Source organism: Mixophyes fleayi, chromosome 11, assembly GCF_038048845.1.
Source record: "Mixophyes fleayi isolate aMixFle1 chromosome 11, aMixFle1.hap1, whole genome shotgun sequence".
Classification (NCBI taxonomy): domain Eukaryota; kingdom Metazoa; phylum Chordata; class Amphibia; order Anura; family Limnodynastidae; genus Mixophyes; species Mixophyes fleayi.
This window is the reverse complement of record NC_134412.1, coordinates 95,358,917-95,383,927: the sequence shown is the minus strand read 5'-3', so window position 1 is coordinate 95,383,927 and position 25,011 is coordinate 95,358,917. Positions and strand designations below refer to the sequence as shown.

At 46.2% G+C, this 25,011-nt stretch overlaps 2 protein-coding genes across 14 annotated transcripts in view; one reads left to right on the top strand and one right to left on the bottom strand.

Annotated features, from left to right (window-relative positions):
• LOC142107208 (protein FAM118B-like) overlaps window positions 1-25,011 on the bottom strand; it is a 56,873-nt gene that overhangs the window by 6,824 nt on the left and 25,038 nt on the right. For 6 of the 13 annotated variants that reach the window (XM_075190446.1, XM_075190443.1, XM_075190448.1 and 3 more), the window contains 6 exons: window positions 23,897-24,124; window positions 23,243-23,371; window positions 21,871-22,156; window positions 16,436-16,495; window positions 1,491-1,711; window positions 626-736 (listed from right to left, as the gene is read on the bottom strand). In XM_075190446.1, the coding sequence (XP_075046547.1) occupies window positions 626-736; window positions 1,491-1,711; window positions 16,436-16,495; window positions 21,871-22,156; window positions 23,243-23,371; window positions 23,897-24,124 (1,035 nt within the window). Of the gene's footprint in view, window positions 1-625; window positions 737-1,490; window positions 1,712-2,769; window positions 3,023-3,260; window positions 3,356-11,350; window positions 12,334-13,935; window positions 14,791-16,435; window positions 16,496-21,870; window positions 22,157-23,242; window positions 23,372-23,896; window positions 24,125-25,011 lie in introns of those variants that run through there. The other 7 variants (XM_075190452.1, XM_075190456.1, XM_075190450.1 and 4 more) reach the window with 7 other exon arrangements.
• On the top strand, window positions 3,342-11,292 carry SRPRA (SRP receptor subunit alpha). The gene is made up of 14 exons (XM_075190457.1): window positions 3,342-3,471; window positions 5,045-5,128; window positions 5,440-5,603; window positions 5,841-5,995; window positions 6,244-6,382; window positions 6,972-7,128; window positions 7,370-7,491; window positions 7,570-7,688; window positions 8,230-8,316; window positions 8,801-8,973; window positions 9,071-9,284; window positions 9,373-9,536; window positions 9,700-9,798; window positions 9,990-11,292. The coding sequence occupies exons 1-14, from the start codon at window positions 3,355-3,357 to the stop codon at window positions 10,116-10,118; spliced, it is 1,923 nt and encodes a 640-aa protein (XP_075046558.1). The 5' UTR covers window positions 3,342-3,354; the 3' UTR covers window positions 10,119-11,292.

The following is a 25,011-nucleotide window of genomic DNA, read 5'->3' as shown; positions in this document are numbered from 1 at the left end:
TAATTTGAGTAAATTGAACAAAAACCTGAAATGTGGGTGACCAAGTGATGCAATTGTGGCCACCTTAAGTGTAAGACCACGAGAACCTATTACATAGACAGGGCGCTGCCCTCTGTGTCCTAACAGACATGAGGTTTCATTTTAGGACCATCAGTTATTTATATAGCACCAACATACATCATAAAGCTGTACAATCTAATCTCCATACCACAGGCACAGAAACACAGCCGGGTGAATGAACCCATTTTGCAGCATCACAATACTCTATAAAGAACTTCCACAAACACCGATTCTACATGCAGAATTATTACATGATCACTAAACCTAGAATATAAGTTTCTAGTCAGATATTACAGACGACACAATTAACATTCACAGACATATGAGACAGTTCCAGGTACTTGAAGCTGGTCTGTAATTCAGGGGGGAGATATTAGTGCGTGCACACCAGACTTCCTGTCTGTATATCTGATGGGTGGGGATAAGGTAGCTGCGCTCTGCTAGATGTGGGCCCATGTCCTTCTACCAAGGCGTCTCTTTGTCTTGCAGTAAATGGCATGTTAGACAGCGTGGTCCTATAAGTGACAACCTGTACATTGCAGTAACTCATGAATTGGGGTCTTACGTTGATATTTTGCAGGAAATGTGCCCCGAAGAGCGACATCTGGATGTTTTCTGGACGAGAGAACTGCTGCCGGATGCCGCCTGCCGAGAGAACGGTGGAGGCATGAGAGTACTAAGGAGCGAGAACGAGAGACAAGTCATTATATAATAACAGCCCTAATAACGCTCATCTATCAGCGGACCTGGGAAACACACAAACAAGGTTTCCAGAAATGATATATAACACAAACACCCCGCACTTCTACCCTCCTCTCTGGGGCACTCAAATGGTCTCTATGATGTGCCCTCGGGAGAAAGTATCATATTACCGTCCCATTTATTCTATACGTGCTCAGTTCTGGAACACAGCTCCAGAAAATAAAATCCACATACGTGTTGATATATGAAATTTGGACCTTTTTCAACCCTTTAGAGTAAGGTCTAGTTTGCCCACATGGTTGATTAGATACACTCTTGTGCAGTGTGTATCTAACGGTAACTGAATCAGCAGATGTAAAAAATACTTTTTTTTTTTACAGGAGTTTTCAATTCTTAATACTATCGCTGATTCAAAAACAACAACGTTCATGGGTAACACAGAGCACTATGCCCTGGAGAGAAAAGAAAAAAGTTAAATTCACTCATTATAATATTAATAACTACTTTACCGTTAATTATGTTTCTCTATGAGAAGTACCTATGGGTCTATATTTTAAGGGAGCGATCAACAGTTTAAGGGTTAATAGTGATAAATGAATTGACACATAATAACTTCTGCCTATGGCAACAAGTGAAAATAGTGGTAACAGATAGATACAGCGTATTCCCCAATGGGAGAAGGTTTTTGACCTTCGACTCATTCCTGCCGGCTACGCCAAATAACACACCGTGGGATCTCTTTCCACCACCACAATGTTGTACGCTCTCTTCAGCCGATACATTCTCTTCAGCCAATAAGCGATTGACCAGCCGACCACTCCGCCCCCCACGATGACGATATCTGCGTGCTCCGGCGGGAGATGGTCCGTGGACTTTAATGGACTCCAGTCACTGCCGGGCAGAAAGGTCTTCACTTTTTTATGAAACTTATCGAATTCTTTGTTCATGGCTGAGGGAGAAAACTATAATTAGCTATCTGGGCAAAGTAATTATGTAATGGCAAACACAATGTCAGTGATCTTAAGTTTTGTAAAGGTATGGGAACTTTTACATATGTTTGTGAATGTTACTACTAATTCCTACATCTAGGGCAATGTGTATGATAGATTTAGTGGTCTCATGATTTCTAAAAGAAGCAAATACTTTAAAAAAACAAAACAAAATCAATACAATAACGTTATCAGGGAAAGGTCAAAACAATGTAGTAGGCGAAAACAAAACCCCTGTTAAATTAATGAAAAACCAGCACCCAGTTAATAATATATAACGATTATAATAATAGATCTACAGGCCATAAGACAGGTTTAATACATAATACTTTAGTTCAAGAATTAACCAAGGCTTATTTGTTAACCGCCATTTGTCTAATCGTGCCAGTAATGTACGGTGGGATGAATGCCATATTGTGCAGTGGGCATTAATCTGGAGACCCCCCCCCCCAGGAACCCTGATGGGTCCCGTAGAACTTACTGGTTCTGCATTTGATTCCACTTATACAGATCCCATTGTTCAGTCTGATTGATATAAGGAGCTGAGTAACCCTAAGGGATCCAAGACAACACACACAAGGCGGTCTAGGGTCAGACCAGGGCCAGGGTGAGGGCGCTGGACGCCCTCCACCTCTTACCTTGTCTGGAACTCTAATTAAGTAAAATAATTAAACACCCCCCCCCTTTCTTTTGTCAGCTAACAAATTGGGGTATGTATAACACTGCAGGCAGATGGACACTAGATGAAGAACATGTTGTGGTCTAGGCGCTCTAGGCGACCGCCATAGTACTGATGGCAGTGCCAGCTCTGGGTCAGACGTGTGAGGCATGGTGATGGCATCATGTAGGGACCATCCATCCCTATGGAACAGGACATCACATCCTTACTGCCTCTATGTGACGGCCATGAGGGCTCCTCTGCAGGGATCACTGATCCCTACTCCTACATGCACCAGGGACTCAGGACTGGAGAGGGGAGAGACAGAGGGGGACATCCTATGTTCTGGGGGTCACTCACCGTCAGAGAAGTCCCCGGCAGAAGCTGCCCCCCGCTGGCTCCATGATAGGACCGCCCGGGGCAGTAGCCGGGATCTCCCCCAGCCCACCCGCAGCACAGACATAGCGGCTCTGTCACTGCCTCTCACACACTGACACATTCCCCCCCACCACCTTCACGTCATCACTGTACGACCGGGGCAAAGTCTGCAGCACAGCTGTCCATTACATGTTAGAGGGGTGGGTGCAGCAAGATGGCGGGCGTAGAGGTGATGGGTGCAGCAAGATGGCGGACGAAGAGGCGATGGGTGCAGCAAGATGGCGGACGTACCCTCGATGGGCGCAGCAAGATGGCGCACGTAACGCCGATGGGTGCAGCAAGATGGAGGACGTAGCGGTGATGGGTGTAGCAAAATGGAGGACGTCAAGCCGATGGGTGCAAGAAGATGGCGGGTGTTGATGTGATGGGTGTAGCAAGATGGCCGAATCCCCCCGGATGTTCCCGTGTCTCACCGCTGGGTACCAGGCGGAAGTGACGTAGTCCGGTGTTTCTCTGACGTGTCCCCGGCTGTGATCTCCTTAGTGTCACTGTGACGAGCACAGGAAGATGTTGGATTTCTTCACGATCTTCAGTAAAGGCGGCATCGTGCTCTGGTGCTTCCAGGGGGTGCAGGGATCCTTCACCGGCCCCGTCAATGCGCTCATCCGCTCCGTCATCCTGCAGGTGACCGCCCGGGGGCGCTGTGCCCGCTTTGTGCTAGGAGATAGGAGTCCCTGATTATATGGGTGTGGGGTGTCATGTATCGGGTTTCCTGCTGTCATTGGGGTTCCTGGTGGGATGGGTATATAGGGTGTGATGTATTGGGGTCACTGGTGAGATGGGTATATAGGGTGTGATGCATTGGGGTCACTGGTGGGATGGGTATATAGGGTGTGATGCATTGGGGTCACTGGTAGGATGGGTATATAGGGTGTGATGCATTGGGGTCACTGGTGGGATGGGTATATAGGGTGTGATGCATTGGGGTCACTGGTGAGATGGGTATATAGGGTGTGATGTATTGGGGTCACTGGTGAGATGGGTATATAGGGTGTGATGCATTGGGGTCACTGGTGAGATGGGTATATAGGGTGTCTTGTATTGGTGTCACCGGTGGGATGGGATTAAGTTCTTGCACTGTTGGGGTGTACACTGTAATAGGGGACGAGGGCTGTGTGTTCCCTGTGACATTATAGTCTGTAGTGTAGTAACCCATCTATATGTAGCAGAGTGACGGTCAGTAGAAGCGTTGCTCGGTCTTACAGGTCTGTTACAGGTGAAGGGAGGTTGGTTACATCATGTGGGTTTAGGAAGGAGACAGCCGGGTGATGTGTTGTTGGATCTGGAGAGTGTCAGAAACTGGGGGGCTGAGGGGTGACAGGTTATTGGGAGCCTGTGCATGCTAGGGGATTATACTAATGGGGGCCTAGAGTCTAGAAGTCCTGGCATGTGACATGTTTTAGGGGTGTGGAGCACGTTGGAGGCGCAGAGTATACTGAAGGTCCATGATTGGGAGCAGATTGTCAGTTCACATGTCATGACTGTAGGTGACACTGTAGTTGTATCATTACATAGTACAGACATGTCAGCCTGGTATGTAAATGTCTCATCACTGGGCTGTGTGGGAGCTGAGACACGTGTTTTGTTAGATATTTATTCAGATCTACACATCATGCAGGACTTCATACAGAGAACATGTGGTGACAGTGTCCATGTTATATCATACATGCAGGGGCTTCATGCAGAGAGAATCCATATTATATATAATGTATATAACGTGGTGTATATAATAGTGTATATAACGTACGTAGCATACATGATGTAGTCTATATAATAGTCTATATAACGTACTGTATATAATAGTCTATATGATGTAGTGTATAGTAAGATCAGTACAGTACAGACACTATATTACAGTATGCAGAGTTCTCATTGGAGAAGCCGCTGTAGTAAGGGAACCCCAAACAGACTCTGATTAAACTCAATATTTTGGTGATTTATGGCCCCTGCTGTCAGCCTTCTATATCTAACTAAGACATCTGCATGTTATTTCCAGGCAAAAGGCAGCTTTATAGTGTCCTGTCCTGGATGACAGACCCCCCCCCCCCCTGCTCCTTCTTGCACCTTACAACACTCTACGTATAAACTGATTGAGCAACTTCCATCGTGTGTATCACTAGTTCTGTCACCATTGTCCTGAATGTAACGTAGTGCTACAACATGGCTCCAATTTGTTGTCTTCTCTCTTGTGTCTTAGGAGAGAGGTGGGAACAACTGCTTCAACCATGACTCTCTCACCCTCAAGTACAAATTGGACAATCAGTTTGAGCTGGTGTTTGTGGTAAGTACCTTACTTACCTACTGACCGTAATTCAGAAGGACCATCTCCAGGTCCTATAATTATATTTATTTTGCTTTATTATATTGTGCACAATGTTTCCAGCAAGAATAGAGGTTCCACTGTAAACCTGTTCCCCAGGATAAAGCATCTAATCCAGCGCGCTGCCTCCATCCGCTCAGCATTGTTTCCGCCTACGCCCATCTTGCCCCTTTCAGAAGCTCCAGTAGGAGGATTTACTTGTGGGCTTGTGACACCTCTATGCAGGGACCTCGTGTCTCTTCTCTTTAACCTTCTGATATATAACCCCGCAGGTGGGATACCAGAAGATTTTAACACTGACGTATGTGGACAAGTTAATAGACGATGTCCATAAAGAGTTCCGGGATAAATATCGCAATCAGATACAACAGAACGGTGCGCTGGGGTTACTGAACGGATCCTTTGATTTCCAAGATGACTTCTCCTTTCTTCTCAGGTACCTAGAACTATCTCTATCTGGTTATTAGTGAGTTTCAATTACAGAATCCTCCCACAAACTGGCGGCTTCGTGGTGTATAGACGACTAGTGTGATTATGTGAATACTTTAATGTTATTTCTCACCTGGGCAGAATGTTTTCCCTTTTAAATTTAATTTTGATTGTTTTTTTGCTATTGTTTGGCTTGAACAGATCTGTAATTGTCTCCGACTTACAAGTCTTCTGTTTCCCCCAGGACAGCAGAGGACAGCAGGAAAGCTCGAGCCCCTGCCGCCATGAAGACATTTGAACAGTCGGAGAAGTCCAGGAAGACCGTCAAGTCCATGATTGAGAAGCCCGGGGACAAAGCCAAGGAGAGCAACAAGAAGACGAAGGCTTCAAAGAAAGAGAGTGAGTATAGGCGGGCGAGAATTAAACACTGAGACCGGCGGGTGCTGTGACCTGTGTCTGGCGGGATCTCCCCGGTGTCTGGTGGCTGCTGTGACTTTATCCCGTAGAAACTTATGTGGGGGTACCCAGAAGAGGAACAGGTTTATATTTGTGGGGACTCCCTCTCCACCAGCACCCGCTCCTCTGTCCTGGCAATCGCACTATGCAGTTTGTTGTTGGTGTTAAATTTGCATGGATCTGTCTTCCAGACACTGCACCAGAAGCGATCACGGCTTCAAATAAAGGAACAAAATCTGGGGACAAGGAGGAGCTGACCTCCGAGGAGGCCATACAGCGGAAGCGGGAGGAGTTCTTTAAAAAGAGAATGAAGACTGGAGACAAAGTCAGGTGCGGGCACTGGGGCCATCTGTTCCTATAAATTAGGGTTCTTTCGTGGAGCTAAAACTCCCACAGGGCCTGCTTAGACTTGTAGTTCAACAAAGTCTTTCCCCAGCCTACTGCCAATGTCGCTCTCCTTGTATGCAGAGCAGTTCAGGGAACGTACATTTAGACTTGTCAGTAAAGTGTGTGTGTGTGTCACGGTGACTCAGTGGTTAGCACTTCTGCCTTACAGCACTGGGGTCATGAGTTCAATTCCCGACTGTGGAGTTTGTATGTTCTCCCTGTGTTTGTGTGGATTTCCTCTGGGTGCTTCGGTTTCCTCCCAGACTCCAAAAACATACTGGTAAGTTAATTGACTGCTAACAAATTGACCTGTGTGTGTGTGTGTGTGTGTGTGTGTGTGTGTGTATATATATATATGTTTTAGGGGATTTAGACTGTAAGCTCCAATGGGGCAGGGACTGATGTGAGTTCTCTGTACAGCGCTGCGGAATCAGTGGCGCTATATAAATAAATGATGATCTCCGTGACGTCACTGTGTCTCTGTACACGGTCAGACTATTGTAAGTACTCATTGCTCTTCCATTTTTTACAGCAAATCCCCAAAGCCGGAGGCTCCGAAAGAAAAGGGAAAACAGCCCCGCATCTGGGGGGGCAAAACTTCAAACACCAAAGAGCTTGACTACAGCAAACCCACCACCAATGGCAGCGCAGAGGAGCCGGCAGTGCCGGACGACGACCTGGAGGCCCTGGTGAGGGGGGTATTGCTGATTACGAAGGGGGCACTGTTTTACTTTCTGAATGAATACAAATCTGATCGTCATGTAACCGTGTTTCTCCTTAGAGTGAATGTTACATTTGTTTGGAATGTTTGTCGTCTTTTAAGGATTGTTTGTTTACTCGATTTGCTGTTTTCATTAAACTCTAATAAAAGAATGTCATCAGTCTAGATGGGGGGCGGTATTTGTAATTTGGCCTCGTTGTCTCTTCCAGAGATCACGAAGTGGATTGATGTCAGGAAACCCCCCTGACGTGGAGTATGAGAGTAGCAGCGAGGAGGAGGAAGACCTTCCCTCTGTCACCACTAAAGCTGCCGCGGCCCCAACCAAGTCCAGGTAACACGACCGTCTGTAGCGGTAGTATAGGTGTCGGGCGCGGCAGCGTTGGCTCACCGCCATCTTTCTTCCTGGCAGTGTTAAAAAGAGCAGCTTCGGAGGCATGTTTGGGATGTTGAAGGGCCTGGTGGGGGCTAAAAGTTTAACTCTGGGAGACATGGAACCTGTTCTAGAGAAAATGAAGGATCATCTTATAGGTGAGTGAGAAATTGAGTCTTTAAAATGTATATTTTCCATGGTAAACTGAATTTCTTGACTATTAAATTGCAACTCATCAAGAAAACAACCCAGCCGCCCACAGTAAAGCGCATGCCACTGGTTTATCATATAATTAGGTCAGCACAAGAGTTTAACCAATGATCATACTAGAGTTTATTCAGCCTATTGTTAGTGGTTCAAAGAGACAAGGTCCTAACAGCTTCTTGACTTGAGTAGTCCCAAAAGAGGGAACAGCAGCTGCCCCCAATCCCTACTGGACCACCAGTAAACTTTACAGTGTTACATATTATACATACATCGTAAATCTATACATGTTTATACATTCGTAGTGAGAAGGTTCCGTACTGCACCTGACATACAGCGTGAGCTGGGAGACTGGGGGGACCCAGCGACACGTCCCATCTAGCGTCTTCTTCATGTTTAATGCCCGAGAAGGTCTAATGCTGGGTGCAGACGTCCCTGTTCTTACATTACATTTATATATTATCCCTTCCCTGTTCTTCCATTGTCTCCTTGTAGCCAAGAACGTGGCGGCAGACATCGCTGTGCAACTCTGTGACTCGGTGGCCAAGAGACTGGAAGGAAAAGTCATGGGAACGTTCTCCAGTAAGTGGGACACAAGGTGGATGGTTGTATTCTAGTTATAGTGATGAATTATTGGTTTGATCTCCTGAACAACTAACAAGGCAGATAAGGGTCCATCACCAGGACCTCAACCATTATTACCTGCATCAGATGTTTATGGAGCTCAAAAAGCAACCAGCCTGATCTCCAATACAAGTAACCCTCCGCTCCGCTCCTGGAGAGTGCTAGCTCAGATGTCCGAGTGAGTTGGGGAAGCTGATTGGATGAGCACATGCAGCTTGTCCAATCAGCTTTCCCAACACATGGACAATAGAGCAGCTTAGATGAAGAATTCCCCAGGTGTTGCAGTGGTGCGAGCATGACAAGGGGGAGGGGGGGTACACCATGTGATTACTGGGTGAGGGTAGGATAGAGGGGCTTTTCTTTCTTTGTTTTTTTTAAACATAATTACTTACCTGGAGAGCGAGACTTTGAAGCTGACCTCTTCCTCTCTGTCTGTTACTAGCGGTGACCTCGGCCGTGAAACAAGCCTTGCAGGAGTCTCTTGTGCAAATCTTGCAGCCAAAGCGCAGAGTTGATGTCTTGCGCGATGTGATGGAATCGCAGCGCCTGCGTCGTCCCTACGTCATCACTTTCTGTGGGGTTAATGGAGTGGGGAAGTCCACCAACCTGGCCAAAGTAAGTGATCCTCATCAATGGCTGTATAACTGCGCCACGGTATGTGTGTTGTCCTCTCTCCCCCGGTCACTGACCCCTTCCCGTCTTCTGGCTGCAGATCTCTTTCTGGCTGATAGAGAACAACTACAGCGTTCTCATAGCGGCTTGTGACACATTCCGAGCCGGGGCGGTGGAGCAACTGCGCACTCACACAAGACGCCTTAATTCCTTGCACCCTCCCGAGACGCACGGCGGCCGGAGCATGGTGCAGCTCTATGAGAAGGGATACGGCAAGGACGCGGCTGGCATCGCCATGGAGGCCATAGCGTACGGTAAGCACCTTCTGCAGAAGTTATTCTCCGTCTTGGCACACGAGTGATGATTATAAACATTTATAACCATCATATCCCCCCCCTGCAGCTCGGAATCAGGGCTTTGACGTGGTGCTGGTGGACACCGCTGGGCGAATGCAGGATAACGCCCCTCTGATGACTGCGCTGGCTAAACTCATCGCCGTCAATATGCCCGACCTTGTCCTCTTCGTTGGAGAAGCCTTGGTAGGCAATGAGGCGGTGGACCAGCTGGTGAGTCGTGGACGAACGGCCTTGTCCATAATAATAGTTTAGATCTTGTAGTGTTGAGAATTTGATCAGTTGTCAGACAGAAAAGTGTTGTAGTAAATGTGGCGGTTTTAGTCCATTTCTCAGATCTGATCTTTCTCTGTGCGATGTGTCTCTGGTTTCTCAGGTGAAGTTTAACAAGGCTCTAGCTGATCACTCTATGACCGAGAAACCGCGTCTCATTGATGGGATTGTGCTAACCAAGTTTGATACCATCGATGATAAGGTAAAGTCCGCTGTCTGCGTTTAGTGTGTCATGTTGTATTACTTTAGGCTTCTGTCTGCTATCAGAACACATATTGTATTTATCTTTCAAAACGGGGATCATGGTGATGTCGGCAGGTTGTGGGGTGTATGAATGTCTGTATGAAAACTATGTCCAACTTCTTACTACATCGTCTTATTCTGCTTTTCCAGGTTGGTGCGGCCATCTCCATGACGTACATCACCGGCCAGCCCATCGTGTTCGTCGGCACCGGCCAGACTTACTGCGACCTGCGCAGCCTGAACGTCAAGGCCGTGGTTGCTGCTCTGATGAAGGCCTAAGTGGTTCTCCTGCAGAAAACCTCTCCTTTAGCATTAAGTGCTTGTACCATTAAACCATGCCTATGGTCCACCATACTGGAACCCTGATCATAACCGAGCAACTCTGTCCTTCTGCCAGAATTCAAGATGAGCTTCTGCCCACGTATCATATCGTATTCCTGTACCGGGGGATAGGTCCTTATCTGCTGCTACCAAGTGTTACCCCACCAATTTAATTCGGTTTCCCTTACAGATATCTTACTGGTGCCCATGAACCTCGGCCTATCTTAATGGTTGTGTAAATACTGTTGTCTACATCACTTTCTTGTGAGCCACAGGCTCGAATCTCTCCGCTCTTGTAAACGTGAGGCTAACAATATATGGAACATGCAATATTCAGTTATCCACAAATCTCTTTAGAAGAGTGGATATATATATATATATTCATTCAAAAAGCCTGCTATGGGAACTTAAGGGTTGATACCTAGGATCAAAATAAATATATAATATATATATATTAGATCCTGTGGTCCCATTGAACATTTAATGATGGCTAAAGAGAAACAGTAACCAGTTTAGATGTGTAGAAGGATCCATGCCTCTGTTTCCACTTCAGTTCAATTTTATTTAATTTTGCAGAATTTCTTATAAAATACTGTATATACCGGGAGCCTCCCTGCCCTTATGACGAGACGGTGACAACCCTCTACAAGTAGAACGGTCCCCGAGAATCTGGCTTTGTGTGATTTGCACACAAATTGCGATGTTTCCGACAATAGATGCTGCATCAAGAATGGCCGGCAGGTGGCGCTAATCTTATTTGCATCTTTGTATTGCTGCTAAAAAGAAACTGCACCCCTTAAAGTGTACTCTTTGCCCCCACCGTGGAGGCACTTAGTGCCTCATGCCTCAGTAAGTTCCCTAGTGAAGGCTGAATATAGTCTGCCACCACTGTGCGCAGCAGATCAGCACATTTTGTTCAGTATATTACTGGCTCGATGCTTGTCTGTCTATGTAATAAATATATGTTCCTGCAGCCCCTGCAGTGTTGCTATAGGGGGGAATGGGGCTTATTATAATGTTTCTTCTTGTACCTCATCCAGTGGCACCATGCTATGCTGATGTGCAATATACAGATCAGAGTCCATGCAAGAGAGTAAAACCTTATTTATAAGAGAATACATTTCTTAAATAATCTGGTTGTGTGTGTACATTTTGTTACAACGTCGTGCAATGAAACCTCCAGCCCTCTGTTTAATGTGAAGCTTTTATTTCTTACGCAGGAAAATACAACAATGGTTCTGTAGAGATATAAAAAAAAAAAAAAAATCCAGATGGGAGTGTTATAGTGATGTCAGGTTTACGATCAAGCTTGGACTAAACCTTGCACTTTATTAACCAAGCAGAGATCAGCTTTCATATCTGTGCAGCAGGTAAGCTTTATGAAAGCAGATGACTGACTGGCTACACCGTGTGTAACTGTTGTTATGAGATGACTGACATGTCCATGAGAACAGTGACGTTTATCATGGTTTCTTGGATGATGAACTGGTGGGTGGGTCTGTACTGACCTAGTAATACATCTATTGGAGAACCCTAAGTCCTATGTGGGCCCATGAGATAACATGGCCGGATCAGGTAAGGATTAGACACTTTCAGACAGGGCCAAAGGCTCAGCTCAAGCAGACGGTATTATTAGTGTGATTGGACGATGACCACATACAAGGGTCAGAGGTCATCCAGTACCATTTACATCTGATAGATCCCACTTGTGGTCTGTATGAACTAATACAAACTGGGATTTGCAGCCACCTGAAAGGGGTAGGCTGTTGGAATTGTAGTGTATGTGGGCACCTTTTGGAGAAGGGGCTTAGTTAATAAATATTCACAGAAATGCCCCCATGCCGTTGTGTGATAGGCACGCCGAGGTGGAAAAGATGCATGTTGTACATTGTTGTGTCTGAGATAACCAGCCACAAGGTCTGTGCTTTGAGCAGTCCATACATATATATTGCTACAATGAACGTAAACGTAAAAACAAGTGCAAGAGTGTAATATACAGACGTGGGAACAGCTGAACGCCACGACAGGAGACAAGGAACCATCGTACAAGACCGCCACTCCCTCGTGGTCTGTCTGCCGTGCCTCCCAGTATCTTCACCAGGACGCTCGCCCGCTGCAGCTTCGTCCTCCGACCTTCATACAACGTATTAATGGCTGGATCATGTACTGTAACCTGGAGGAAGAAGTGAGGAAGTACTGAGTAAGAGAGATAGGAACTGGCTGCTAGATGGCGCTCTAAGGCTGAGACGTGGTCATGGAGGATGGTCCGAGATAGACAAAGCTCTAATTTGTTGAGTAATAAAACTTTAGGACTGACCCAGAACTCGGTGTCCAGTGTAGGACATGCTTAGAAGTCGTCCCTGCTATGTATAAATGGTTCACCAGCTGTCTAACCCATCTACATTATACATGCTACAGCTTTCTACCACTTCAAGTGATAGATCTGGTATATGGGCCTTAAAATCAGTTTAGGTGACACGGTAGATGAAGAATATATTTTTGTTTTGAAGTTGACTGACACAAATATTTGTAGGTTTTCTATTTAGTTACTGATGTAATATGAAATATATAGAGGATGATGAAGCAGACCTGACTCAGTGGTTACAGGAAGCTTGTGGGGTAAACCATTATGCATTAGAGGGCAATCTATGCGTACACTAAGACCAGTTACTGGGATGAGACACGATCATTATCTCATCAGGAGCAGATATTGGTGTCAGCTGTGGGATAGTTGTACCCATAATGTGATGGTGACAGCAGGTTTAAATAAAGAAATGTAAACAAAGTACACACAACACAATGGCAAAAGAAGAAGAAGTAGTGAGTGATAGCTGATGGGGAAACCCAACAATAGGTGGAATAGAAGGATAAAGACATTGGGCCTTGGAGCTAGGTAACAAGACCACCATCATCCTGATAGGTATATCAGACCACAGATCAGGGTAAGAATAGGATCCATTGGAACGGAGATCCATAGGAGGACGTCAAAAACCCACAGTCATTGCTGGAGAGGGCCGGATATAAAACACATTCTCTAACCCTTATCACTGAAATTGTATTTCAAAATGGAAATCTTTAAAAGAACTACGCCCCCCACGACTTACAATGCTGTATTGGTGGAGTTCACAATGACAATATGAGCGCTAGAGAGATTATTCTCTACTCTGCACCACTACAACTACTATAGCCGGGCAGCGGTGCCAATACCCCTCCCCTTGTCAAATTGCCAATTTAACCAACCAAAAGAAACAATAGCACACGTCCTGCACTCAGCAGCAGTTTTGGTTTTAAAGTAAATTCACTGTCACTTCAGTGGTAATGCTGGTGCTACAGTGTGAACTCCCAAAACTATTTTTCATTTTCCTAAATTACTAAACAATAAAGTCACCGTACCCTAACACGGTCTATATATAACATACATCTGCTTACAACATTGCAGTAGACAGTAGCAGAGTGTGACGCACCAACACAGCTGCTGTGTAAACAAACAGAATGGTACAACTCAGCCCGGTGCGGCGATGGAGCCTTAGTGGACGCTGAGAAGAAATCATTCTACGTATCCATGCGCTATGTATCCCAGACGTTGAAACATTTACAAAATAAAACTGCAAGATTTGGGAAGAGTTCTTTACCTCTTGTCATTACCCCATATATTACTCTGAAGGCTAGACTGTAGCAGCTCATACATTGCGTCTCTTCTGACTCCTGTATCGCCCCTTGCAAGCAAGGTGAATTTCTCCTCCTCCGATTGTTGCAGTAAAACAAATAAATGCTCTAATTTTCAAACATTTTAATAATATTACACACAAAAATAGGTATTTCGGATGTTTTCCTTAAAAAAAAGTTCTTTCCTTCAAAAATGCAAACTACTACCCAAGTAGAAGAGTTCAACATGTGTAAACTACATTTTATTTCCGCCCTCGTTTTGCAGGACGTTGTCTGGTGTCGTTGCCATGTTTTACAGTAGATGGATGCCCCGTTCTGGCTCGCATGGAGTATCGGTACTGGGTGGGCGGAAGAGTTAAAGCGACAGTAGAGGCTACCGGTGGACTTCCCCTTGACGTTTCTTCCAGTGAAGTGGAGATACTCGCTGGGGACGCTGCTCTGTGCATGTTGAACAGGCTGCGCAGCTCCCGCTGATTGACATTTTGTTGGATGGCCAAGAGCTGTAAGCTTGCGGCCAACTTACCAACGTTCGTATTCATCTGGGAGAGCAGATGGTTTCGGTCGGTCTCCACCTTTAGCATTTTCCTAAACACGGCACTATTTCTGTTCACTCCCCCGGTCAGCTGGCACAAGTCTAAATGCAACGCATTCATCTTTTCCATCATTCCTTTTCTCAATCCCTCCTGTGTGACGATAAAGGTCTTGAGATGCTCCTCAAAGGACCATGCAGCGGGGTCATCGGATGAAGACCTCTGGCACTTATCCACGGAGTTTGGATCATTCTTATGGGTACAGTTTGTCCACGATGGATCCAAAGACTCTGCGGACAGATGTGAAGGAGCATCAGTCTGCGTAGACCTGTCCATTATAGATTTTGTAGGCTCCTCAATGTGAAATGGTAGAAACTCGTACTTGGGCTGACAAGATGCCTCCTCCTCCTGCTCCTCGTAGTTACATGAATATCCTAAAATAGTAATGTGCAAATATTAAAATAAGGAAACGTACCACTTGCCTGAAAAAAACAACACAGGGGTTTAGGAGTAGATTTGGCTCATTTTTAGTTGCAATACGACTTCTTTACAAGTGGGACTTTCAGTGGGTTTAAAGGGGCAATTACTCAAATCCTTAAACAACATTGGTGCGTGGACACGAAGGTTACTTATGCGGTTTTGGGGTGAGTTGACGCGGGTGTCAGTCCTGTTTCTGGCGATCATTTCTTATAAAGTGTGTAAAGAATTAGAACAGTTCTGTACATGGGGCTTTTTATCTCAGACGGATGACAGAACCTAAATTAAGAGCAGCAATGGATGCTCACGTGTACGTAACCCGCAATTATTACAAAACGTCTCAAACTAGTAACAACCCCCCGTGGTGCACAGGACAAACCACTAAAAGGAGCAAGTCATGTCAGAGTGGTGGGGGCGGTCTCGTTCCTTTCCTCGGTGTAGTTAAACATTGAATGTCTCTCGGTTATTCTTGACTTGTAGGAACAATCTGACTTGAGATGATTTTCCGGAATCCAGGAGAAAAGTTCCACCAACCAGCTTACATTGTATCAGAGGACCTGAGCAAGAGTTGGTTCCTATTGTGGTAACCGTTGGTCATCTCGTCATCTCCCATTGTTCCTCCTATTGGCAGACGGAAAGTGATTGCTATATACGAGATGTTCTTCTTTCATTCTATGTTCCGAAATTTAATGTGGTTAAATAACTTCTTCTGAAAATGTGGCTAATTAGTAAAAACCTCCAAAGCACAAGGCCCCACCAGGTTCCATATGCACAGGAGGGGATATTTAGGCATCAAGGGAGCAGATACATTGTCTGTAGCTGGAAGTTCTCAATCAGATGTCTTCTGACACTTTCTACCAGAATATCATTCATTTAGAATATCTGCCCAAGTATCTTCTCTACTATCCCAAAATTCTCCCACAGTTTGATTAATCACAAAACATAGTTATAAAGAATACAAATCATAAAACCAAACTCTGCGGAAAGATTCTTAGAGTGAAAAAGTCATATCTGCATGTTTTATATATGAAACTGGCCCAGATTATAGGATCTATACTACATGCATCTGTGACTTCACTTTAAACATAGAAACACAAAACCGTCAATGTAAAAAACGACACACCTACAGAATAAAGACATATATAATTCATCTAACTCATTACGTCTGTACCACTAGTGCCGGAACGCTGACATTAAAAGAGTTCCGATAAGCAGCATTTGTCAATTTTCCAGGTTTCAAAATCAAACATTAAGGAGGAAATTTAATTCAACGTAAAATCCGTCTGGACACATTACGGGCAAGGAACCTCTGCTCATTTTTCGGCACTCCTCTGGGGTGAGCGAGGAAAGATGAGAGAGGATCCCTTGCCAGACATCGCCTCGTAGGCTCCGGTTACTGGATAAGTTGGTTGTTTTTATGAAAGAATAGAATATAGTGCTAAAAAAGGATTTAAATAGTATAATCAAAGCAAGCTAAAGAATTATAGCAACACCATAACTCCAGCTTGTCCTGAGACGGAAGATTCGCGGTCATCTACAAACCTTACTCACATCCCAGCAGGAATATGTATGAGAGACAAGACAGGCGTCTCTAATCCCTACCTTTATTCTGACAATTGGCAAGGCTTGGGCCATTTCTCTGAGGGAGATCTCTGCTCATCCCTGTTATACAGAGGAAAGAAGGTGATCAGTTATCGGCTCAGCTCGTCTTAAGCTCAAGATACAATTGTCTCTTACAAGGAAAATTAAACTAGTATTAAAATAGGTCTCCTAATTACTACACAGCCAAGAACACAATTACCACTGTAGAAAATTACTGATGTCAATATAAGACAGAAACAACTGGACCGTTCTACTGATTGTTTCCAGTAATCTTTTCGCCAGAGTAGAGAATTCTCCAATGTGATATATTACCCCTCTCCCGGGATGCAGTTTGGCCTGACCACCTCCCCTGGGACCCCAATATGAGCAGAAAGCAGCTCCCACCAGACCCCCCTGAACTATGACCTGCAGTGGCGGATGCTGGAGTCAGGGCAGCGCAGGATTGCAGGCTGCATCTGATTGGACGGCCGCATAATATTTACATTACTATTTGCAGGATGATTAGAAGACACCTGGGGACCTGTTTACAGCCCTGTGTCTCCCATTTACTGTAAGGGTGATTAAGATATTGTGCTTTTTATTGCCATATATACCATAAGCTACTGCTTCTGCTTGGATGATGTACCCATTAACTGGTATGCCATGCTGAGCGAATCCTATATATACAATAATATTATTCTCTTATATGGCCATGAGTCAGGGAGCTTCTATATAACAGGTATAGAGCAGCCTCTCCCTGGGACTAGAGGAACTGACGGTGTCCAGACCACTCCTCCATAAAGACTACGGGGCTCCCTGGACTGTGACCTCTGCTCGTACTGCTGAAATGTACTACCGAAGCCGAGTATAGCCCTATTACTTAAATGATTTTTGTTAGTTTTTATTAACACTCCTGTCTGTAATTTACTCACTAAATCACTGACATTGTAAAAGGAACCTGTTCCACTGGGAAAATTTATATTAGGATTATTGCCCAATACACTTCCTCCAGCCCCGTGTACCTGTAGGAGGATCGGCCCTCAGTAACATATCTGCTGGCGACAATAAAACATCTAGGAAAACAGAAGTTTACAAAGTTCTGGACAGTACAATACTGCCGGCTTTATTGGGGTCTCTGAAATCTGTTCCCCCTTCATTTTCATCTCACAGAATTGTCCCTGATTTCCTGAATTCCCCCCTTGTCCCATCTGCCCTATTTATTGCCTCTGCCCAGTAATGAAGACTCCATGGGGCCCTAGGCAAGATATTGGTTTGGGCCCCTTCCCACACTCTGTTTGTCTAAAAGATATGCAAAAAAAAAAAGGGTTAGAATAATCCGGGTCCTCAGTACCCACTGGGCCCTAAACAAAAGCCTAGGCTGCTTAATGGATGATCCGCCTCCCCCCCCACTTGTCTCTACTCCTTCCCTCCCCCATTATCTCATCTGCTCCAATCATACCTCTAATACAGAAGTGGAAGTTGCTCAGTCAATTTATAGGTTCACAGCAGGTGCTTGAAAGGGCGGGGTTATCCAATCACACCTCCCCAACTAATGACTCCTCCCTCTTGTCTGTTCCATTCATGTCTCACTCCACTCATCTTCCCCCACAATTTATCTTTTGCCCCCAGCTCCGATATCTAATTGCCCCTCTCTTAATCTACCCCCCCCCTGTATTCCACGTGACGATGGATGACCCAGCACAACCTGTTCAGTATCTACAGGAGTCTTTCATTGTGTATTATTGTGGCAGTGAGGTCGCAGTATAGAGATATAACGGAGGCTGGGCTGGTGCTGTCAGATCCGGGGGGAGGTCGCAGCATGGCGCCAGAGCCCAGACCTACTAACCAGACACAAGTCAATAGCATGGGCTGTACAGGATACACATGGAGTTACTGAACGCAGCATGAGTTGTGCGAGTACAGTCCTATAGGCTGACAGATCTAACTGTCAGCTCCTATGTCTGACCGTGTGAGGGCTACAAGGGTACGTGGGTCATGCACAGAGAGGGGGATTTACTGGGCTGGAAGTTATGATTTTAATGAAACCACTGGCACCATGAAGAACACGATAGGAGTCAGGAACTAGCCCACTGCTAGTCCATGGACTACTGAAATGACAATAACACTTATAATAAACTCTTGATGAAAAGAAATTGCCTTTTCCAGGACGTGACCAATAGGGGTCCCACCCTAGGGGGTAAACGTATTAGCCAGCGGTTTTTGCAAGTCAACAATATCCGGCGGCTTTGCAGGGAAAATTTAATACGTCAATGGCCGTCAAGGCAAAATTTTGTTTTGAAAATTTGGCCAGAAAAGCCGCTATATATCGGCGACTTGCAAAAAAATACTGGTTAATACATTTACCCCTAGGACTCCCGTAATGTGATGATCCCAAATGTAATCTGTGCTCCACAATGGAGGACACAATTATCAGAGCAAGGGGCAGCTCCCCCCCCCCCCCCCCCAGTCATTGTGACATAATAACATTATAATGTTCCAGCTTGGTTATTATGTGTTTGGAGTGAAGCAGAGAAGCGGTTCTGGGGGGCACGTAGCCTGGTCTACAGATCGGGTCCTCCCTTGTGATCCGCAGGACAGGCTGCCAGGTGCCCCAAACACGTCCTTGTTGTACTACAGTCAGCCGGCCGCACCACATAATACCCATGTCTGCTAATAACTGTGGGTGGGGGCATAATGCCCAGCACACTGGGTCCTCCCTTGTGGACTACAGATTAGTGTTGGCAGTGCCCCAGGTTTGCCAACTACAGATCCAGTCTGGTTCCATCAGCCTCACTTAGGCTTCGAGCTTGATCCAAATCCAAGACCAGCTTCCAGCTCCGGATCTGCCCCAGCTCCAGAACCAGTAATACATTCATGTATTATTTTTTTTCTGTAAGTAAATGTAATGTATTTGATGGTAATTGTACATATTGTTTTACATTTACATTTCAAAAGTTTGATAGATATCAGAAAGAGATTCAGGGTTCCAGATCTTGGAGCGGATTCTTAGTTACAGAACACCCTCTAATCTAGATTTGATGAGAGGTAACACAGTAAGGAAGGAATCCTCATCAGTCAGATAATGGTGCTGGGAGAGTTCTGCTCATCAAGAGTTTATTAAAAGTGGAGTTATTTTATAAAGTCCAGTGTACATTATTACGTTACTCACAATGCTCCCACAGCAAAATTACATTATAAACCAAGGAATGTATTTAATCTGCACCCAGCTGAGATGTCTATGAAATGTGCCCATGACTCACTTGTTTGCTGCAAGGAGAAGGGATCTGTAACAATCCTGGAGGAGAACGATTATTAAGGAGGACTGTACCCTACATGGTCATAGAGGGCCTGAGTCATTAACAAATGGAATATAAACACACGTAGATTGGGCGTACACAGGTCTGTTGTATACGGGTCTAGGTGCGCTCTGCTCTAACAGACAATACACTGCAGGATTTAAAGTCACAAAACAACGCACAGAAAAAAACTATACAATTAATGTCACCTGTTAGTAATATAGTCATTAATGATAAAATATTTTAAAAAGTTAATTTAATTAAATACACAGCTGCCATAGCTAGTAATCAGTACTTACACCAAGAATGTACCTGGTGCGAGTGATACATCTGAAAAACACGTACCTTAGAGATGCCCTAACCTTGAATCGGACGCTGCGTGCACTCGAGTTTGGCACGCCCTGACTGTACACTGACGACGGGGGCGCGCCCTGACTGTACACTGACGACAGGCGCGCGCCCTGACTGTACACTGACGACGGGCGCACGCCCTGACTGTACACCGACGACGGGGGCGCGCCCTGACTGTACACCGACCACGTGCGCCCGCCCTGACTGTACACTGACGACGGGGGCGCGCCCTGACTGTACACTGACGACAGGCGCCCGCCCTGACTGTACACCGACCACGTGCGCCCGCCCTGACTGTACACCGACCACGTGCGCCCGCCCTGACTGTACACCGACCACGTGCGCCCGCCCTGACTGTACACTGACCACGTGCGCCCGCCCTGACTGTTCACTGACCACGTGCGCCCGCCCTGACTGTACACTGACCACGTGCACACGCCCTGACTGTACACTGACTACGTGCACCCGCCCTGACTGTACACTGACCACGGGGCGCGCCCTGACTGTACACTGACTACGTGCACACGCCCTTACTGTACACTGACCACGTGCGCCCGCCCTGACTGTACACTGACCACGTGCGCCCGCCCTGACCACGTGCACCCGCCCTGACTGTACACTGACTACGTGCACCCGCCCTGACTGTACACTGACTACGTGCACACGCACCCCGTGCACACGCGCTTACTGTACACTGACTACTTGCACACGCCCTTACTGTACACTGACTACTTGCACACGCCCTTACTGTACACTGACTACGTGCACACTCCCTTACTGTACACTGACTATGTGCACACGCCCTTACTGTACACTGACTACGTGCACACGCCCTTACTGTACACTGACCACGTGCACACGCCCTTACTGTACACTGACTACGTGCACACGCCCTTACTGTACACTGACTACATGCACACGCCCTGACTGTACACTGACTACGTGCACACGCCCTTACTGTACACTGACTACGGGCATACGCCCTTACTGTACACTGACTACGGGCATACGCCCTTACTGTACACTGACTACGGGCACACGCCCTTACTGTACACTGATTACGGGCACACGCCCTTACTGTACACTGACTACATGCACACGCCCTTACTGTACACTGACTACGTGCACACGCCCTTACTGTACACTGACTACGTGCACACGCCCTGACTGTACACTGACCACGTGCACACGCCCTTACTGTACACTGACTACGTGCACACGCCCTGACTGTACACTGACTACGTGCACACGCCCTGACTGTACACTGACTACGTGCACACGCCCTGACTGTACACTGACTACGTGCACACGCCCTTACTGTACACTGACTACGGGCATACGCCCAGCCCCCTCCCCATACCGCCCATAAAGTCATAGGCTGTAGTAATGGTCCCTTGCGCTCTAAGATGAATTGGACGTTGCGGCGTTCTCTGTGTTCTGGTATGCGCAGAGCGATTTTACACAAAATAAGGCACTTATTGGCATTTCCGTTCCTTAATAAACCAGGCCCATAATGTCTTACGGAAAATAATGATATAGCTCTATAACTATAACAGGATGAAGATGCAGCTTTTCAGCACAGCAGCAGTTGAAGACATTCAATAGAGTTTCAGATTAATTGTCAAATCAATACATTTATCCATAACTAGAAACCTAAACAGTAGCAGTGATCCATGACCGTGAAATGGACGTCCCTGCCGCACATAAACCTCTCACCGGCATTAATAAAAGATGGTATCTGAGGAAGCATTGGAATGGATGCAGGAGAGGACACAACCACTGTGAGGCGCTAGTGAGAACATGTCGTACCTGTGCGTCCCTTGGTGGAGATTTCATTGGCCAGCCTCTCGAAGTACTCGGGTAAATCGGTGTACTCCGTGCCGTAGGAGATGACCTTAATGCCTTTGTCCAGCATGTTCTCCCGCAACTTCTTGAATTCATCCACGTCCTCCCGACGAACCAGCATGAAATGTTCCAAATCCGACTTGTGTTTCACCGCCTCCAGGAACAGAGCCTGGAACGTGGTGTCGTCCACAGTGCGGCCACAGCCCAGGAACAGGAAGGACTTGGTCTCGTACAGCTTCTGGATTTCCCTCTGCAGGAGGAATTAATGATATTATTCCCTATTGTATGTTCTACGTTCAGACCAACAGTAATGCCAAGTGCCCGTATACGTCCAGTTGGTTATGCCCTGTGCCCGTCTACGGCCAGTTGGTTATGCCCTGTGCCCGTCTACGGCCAGTTGGTTATGCCGTGTGCCTGTCTACGGCCAGTTGGTTATGTCCTGGGCACGGTCAGTTGGTTATGCCGTGTGCCCGTATATGGCAAGTTGTTTATGCCCTGTGCCCGTCTACGGCCAGTTGGTTATGCCCTGTGCCCGTCTACGGCCAGTTGGTTATGCCCTGTGCCCGTCTACGGCCAGTTGGTTATGCCCTGTGCCCGTCTACGGCCAGTTGGTTATGCCCTGTGCACGGTCAGTTGGTTATGCCCTGTGCCCGTATATGGCAAGTTGTTTATGCCATGTGCCCGTGTACGGCCAGTTGGTTATGCCCTGTGCCCGTCTACGGCCAGTTGGTTATGCCCTGTGCCCGGCCAGTTGGTTATGCCCTGTGCCCGGTCAGTTAGTTATGCCCTGTGCCCGGCCAGTTGGTTATGCCCTGTGCCAGTTCATAGAACTGTCAGAGTGTGTTTTATGCTGGTCTAACACGCAGCAAATTCATCTACCAACTTGACTGTTTTAGACCATAATTATGCTGCAATTACTGCGCATGGTCGTAAAACGATCTTCTCACCCTCACAAAAGAGTGGATCAGCGTTGATTTAAGGACACCTTGCTAATATGTGCGTACGTGGAAATCAGCCACCAGCATGGGCAACCTGTGAGCCGGATGCTGGGTTGGACCACTGAATGACGGGCATGCAGTGTGGACATGATGGCCACAAATCCGGCTGATTGTCCATCAGGATCCGCCAGTGGGGACAAGACTACGAGGGACCTCGGCAGTATATCTGCTGTGTACGAGCAGCTGAAGTGATAACTGACCCCGGGGCTGTAAGCTTCTGGTTACAGATAGATCACTGCTGCAAATAAACTTCCGCACAAATGGTTGGAAACACAGAGACTGAAACGCTGTATCTACTGACGTACTGTAACACTGACATTGGGAGGGGGGGATCTCACCATGACCTCCGTGTTCCTGAGCACGTTCTGATATCCGGCCGGGTGAAGGACGATCCCGCTGGGGTTAGTGTACACTCCGTGAATGTGCAGGACACTCAGTTTCTTCTTCTCCTGGGCCCATTCTAGTACCTGGTAACAGAACAACATTTCAATATGGCTGAGACAAAGGATTTTGTACTGTAACAATGTATCACATGGGATATCTGTAAGCAGAACTGTTCCTCTTCTTTGCCCAGTCAAATTACTTTCCAATGAAAACAGAACATCTGCTGAGTAGAAGGCTCCACAACGGGGCTATATTTGGGGATTACTGGGTCCAATAGCAACATTTTAAGGGTTCTCCTCACCAAACCCCTGCCAAAAAGTAAACTAAACAAAGGGAGCAGCAGTAACAAACATGGGCCACCTTCACTTCCAACTCTTGTAGGATCTACATAAGATTGTCGAAGAGCAGGGCCAGGACATTGCTCAGAGGTCAGACCACTCAGAAGCTAACCGGTTCTCTCGGCGCTGTGGTCATCATTTTTCCACACAGAAGTGAAACTCCATTCTGTTTAATCCGCGAATGAGGCATCATTGTATAACCAGTGGGCATCCAACGCTATGAGATGCCACCACACCACTGAGCCCATACCCGTACGAGCCCCGTTTTACCTTCTTTTCATCTGTCAGGTCTATGGACTCCAGCTGTTTTCCCTGATGAAACGCGTAGATCTCCAGCAAGTTATCAAAATTGGTTGTTAGTACCAAGGCCCCATGTTCCATCAGCTGCAGCACGGACTGTAACAACTGCTTCCCCGAATCCTCCATCTTTGACTCGAGGTCATCAAATACTTCGTATAAACAGTCTTTGAAGAAGGTGGAGCGCACATTACTCGTCCGCTACAGAGACAGGAGGAACAGATGACAAGACAGTTAGTGACAGCGGTAAATAAAAACAAATACAAAGTATAATATATATTCCTTCTTATAGACAGGACTGAAGAAAAATGTATTTCAGCATTATAGAAAAAAAGTTATCTTTATGTTTAGAATGTAACATTTGTTATCGATGGTTTAAAGGCCTCATACATGCAGATGTACATATTACATGTTCTCAAAGGGTATTTAACGTGTTTTAGTCCAAATAAGCTCATGTAAGTGAATGGACAGATACACACGAGCTTTCCGTCAAAATGTCCCTTCATGTTCAAGTTGAGGTGTGTTCAGAAGTGTTTAACACATGCGAATACTACCACGGAGTTGTGTGTGCTCACTTAGTGCCGTGAGCACATTCAGCAAGTGTTTATCAGGACGCGTTTCACCTGTTGCCAGAACAATTCCCTGAGTTGTTACCATAGAGCAGGCAGGGGTGGCGCGAGGAGCATTGAGTCAAATGTATTCATTGTAAAAAGGGCCACATCAGACTGGGGTCATATGTCCAGAAAGGAGAATAAAGGTAATAAAATCTGATCAAATCACATTGTCTGTGAAATTCCTGCTGAAGTTACCCAAATCTGCTATCCCTGGCAAAGGCAGTCCTTTTTAAAATCCAGTTTGCATTGGATCTACTATAGCAATAAAAATAGGTGGGTGGGGGCTACTGGGGTGTCAGGGGGCCTTTGGTTGTTAAAAAAAACCAAAACACATTTATTAAAAATAAAAAGTTAAAACAAAACACTGAATGTGGCATGTGCAAAAGTTAGGTCACCCTTCCAGGTAAGGTTTTTTGTTTTTAAATGTTTCAAAGCCCTTACTCCTGCCAAATACTGACTGGAGGGTTCCCCAAA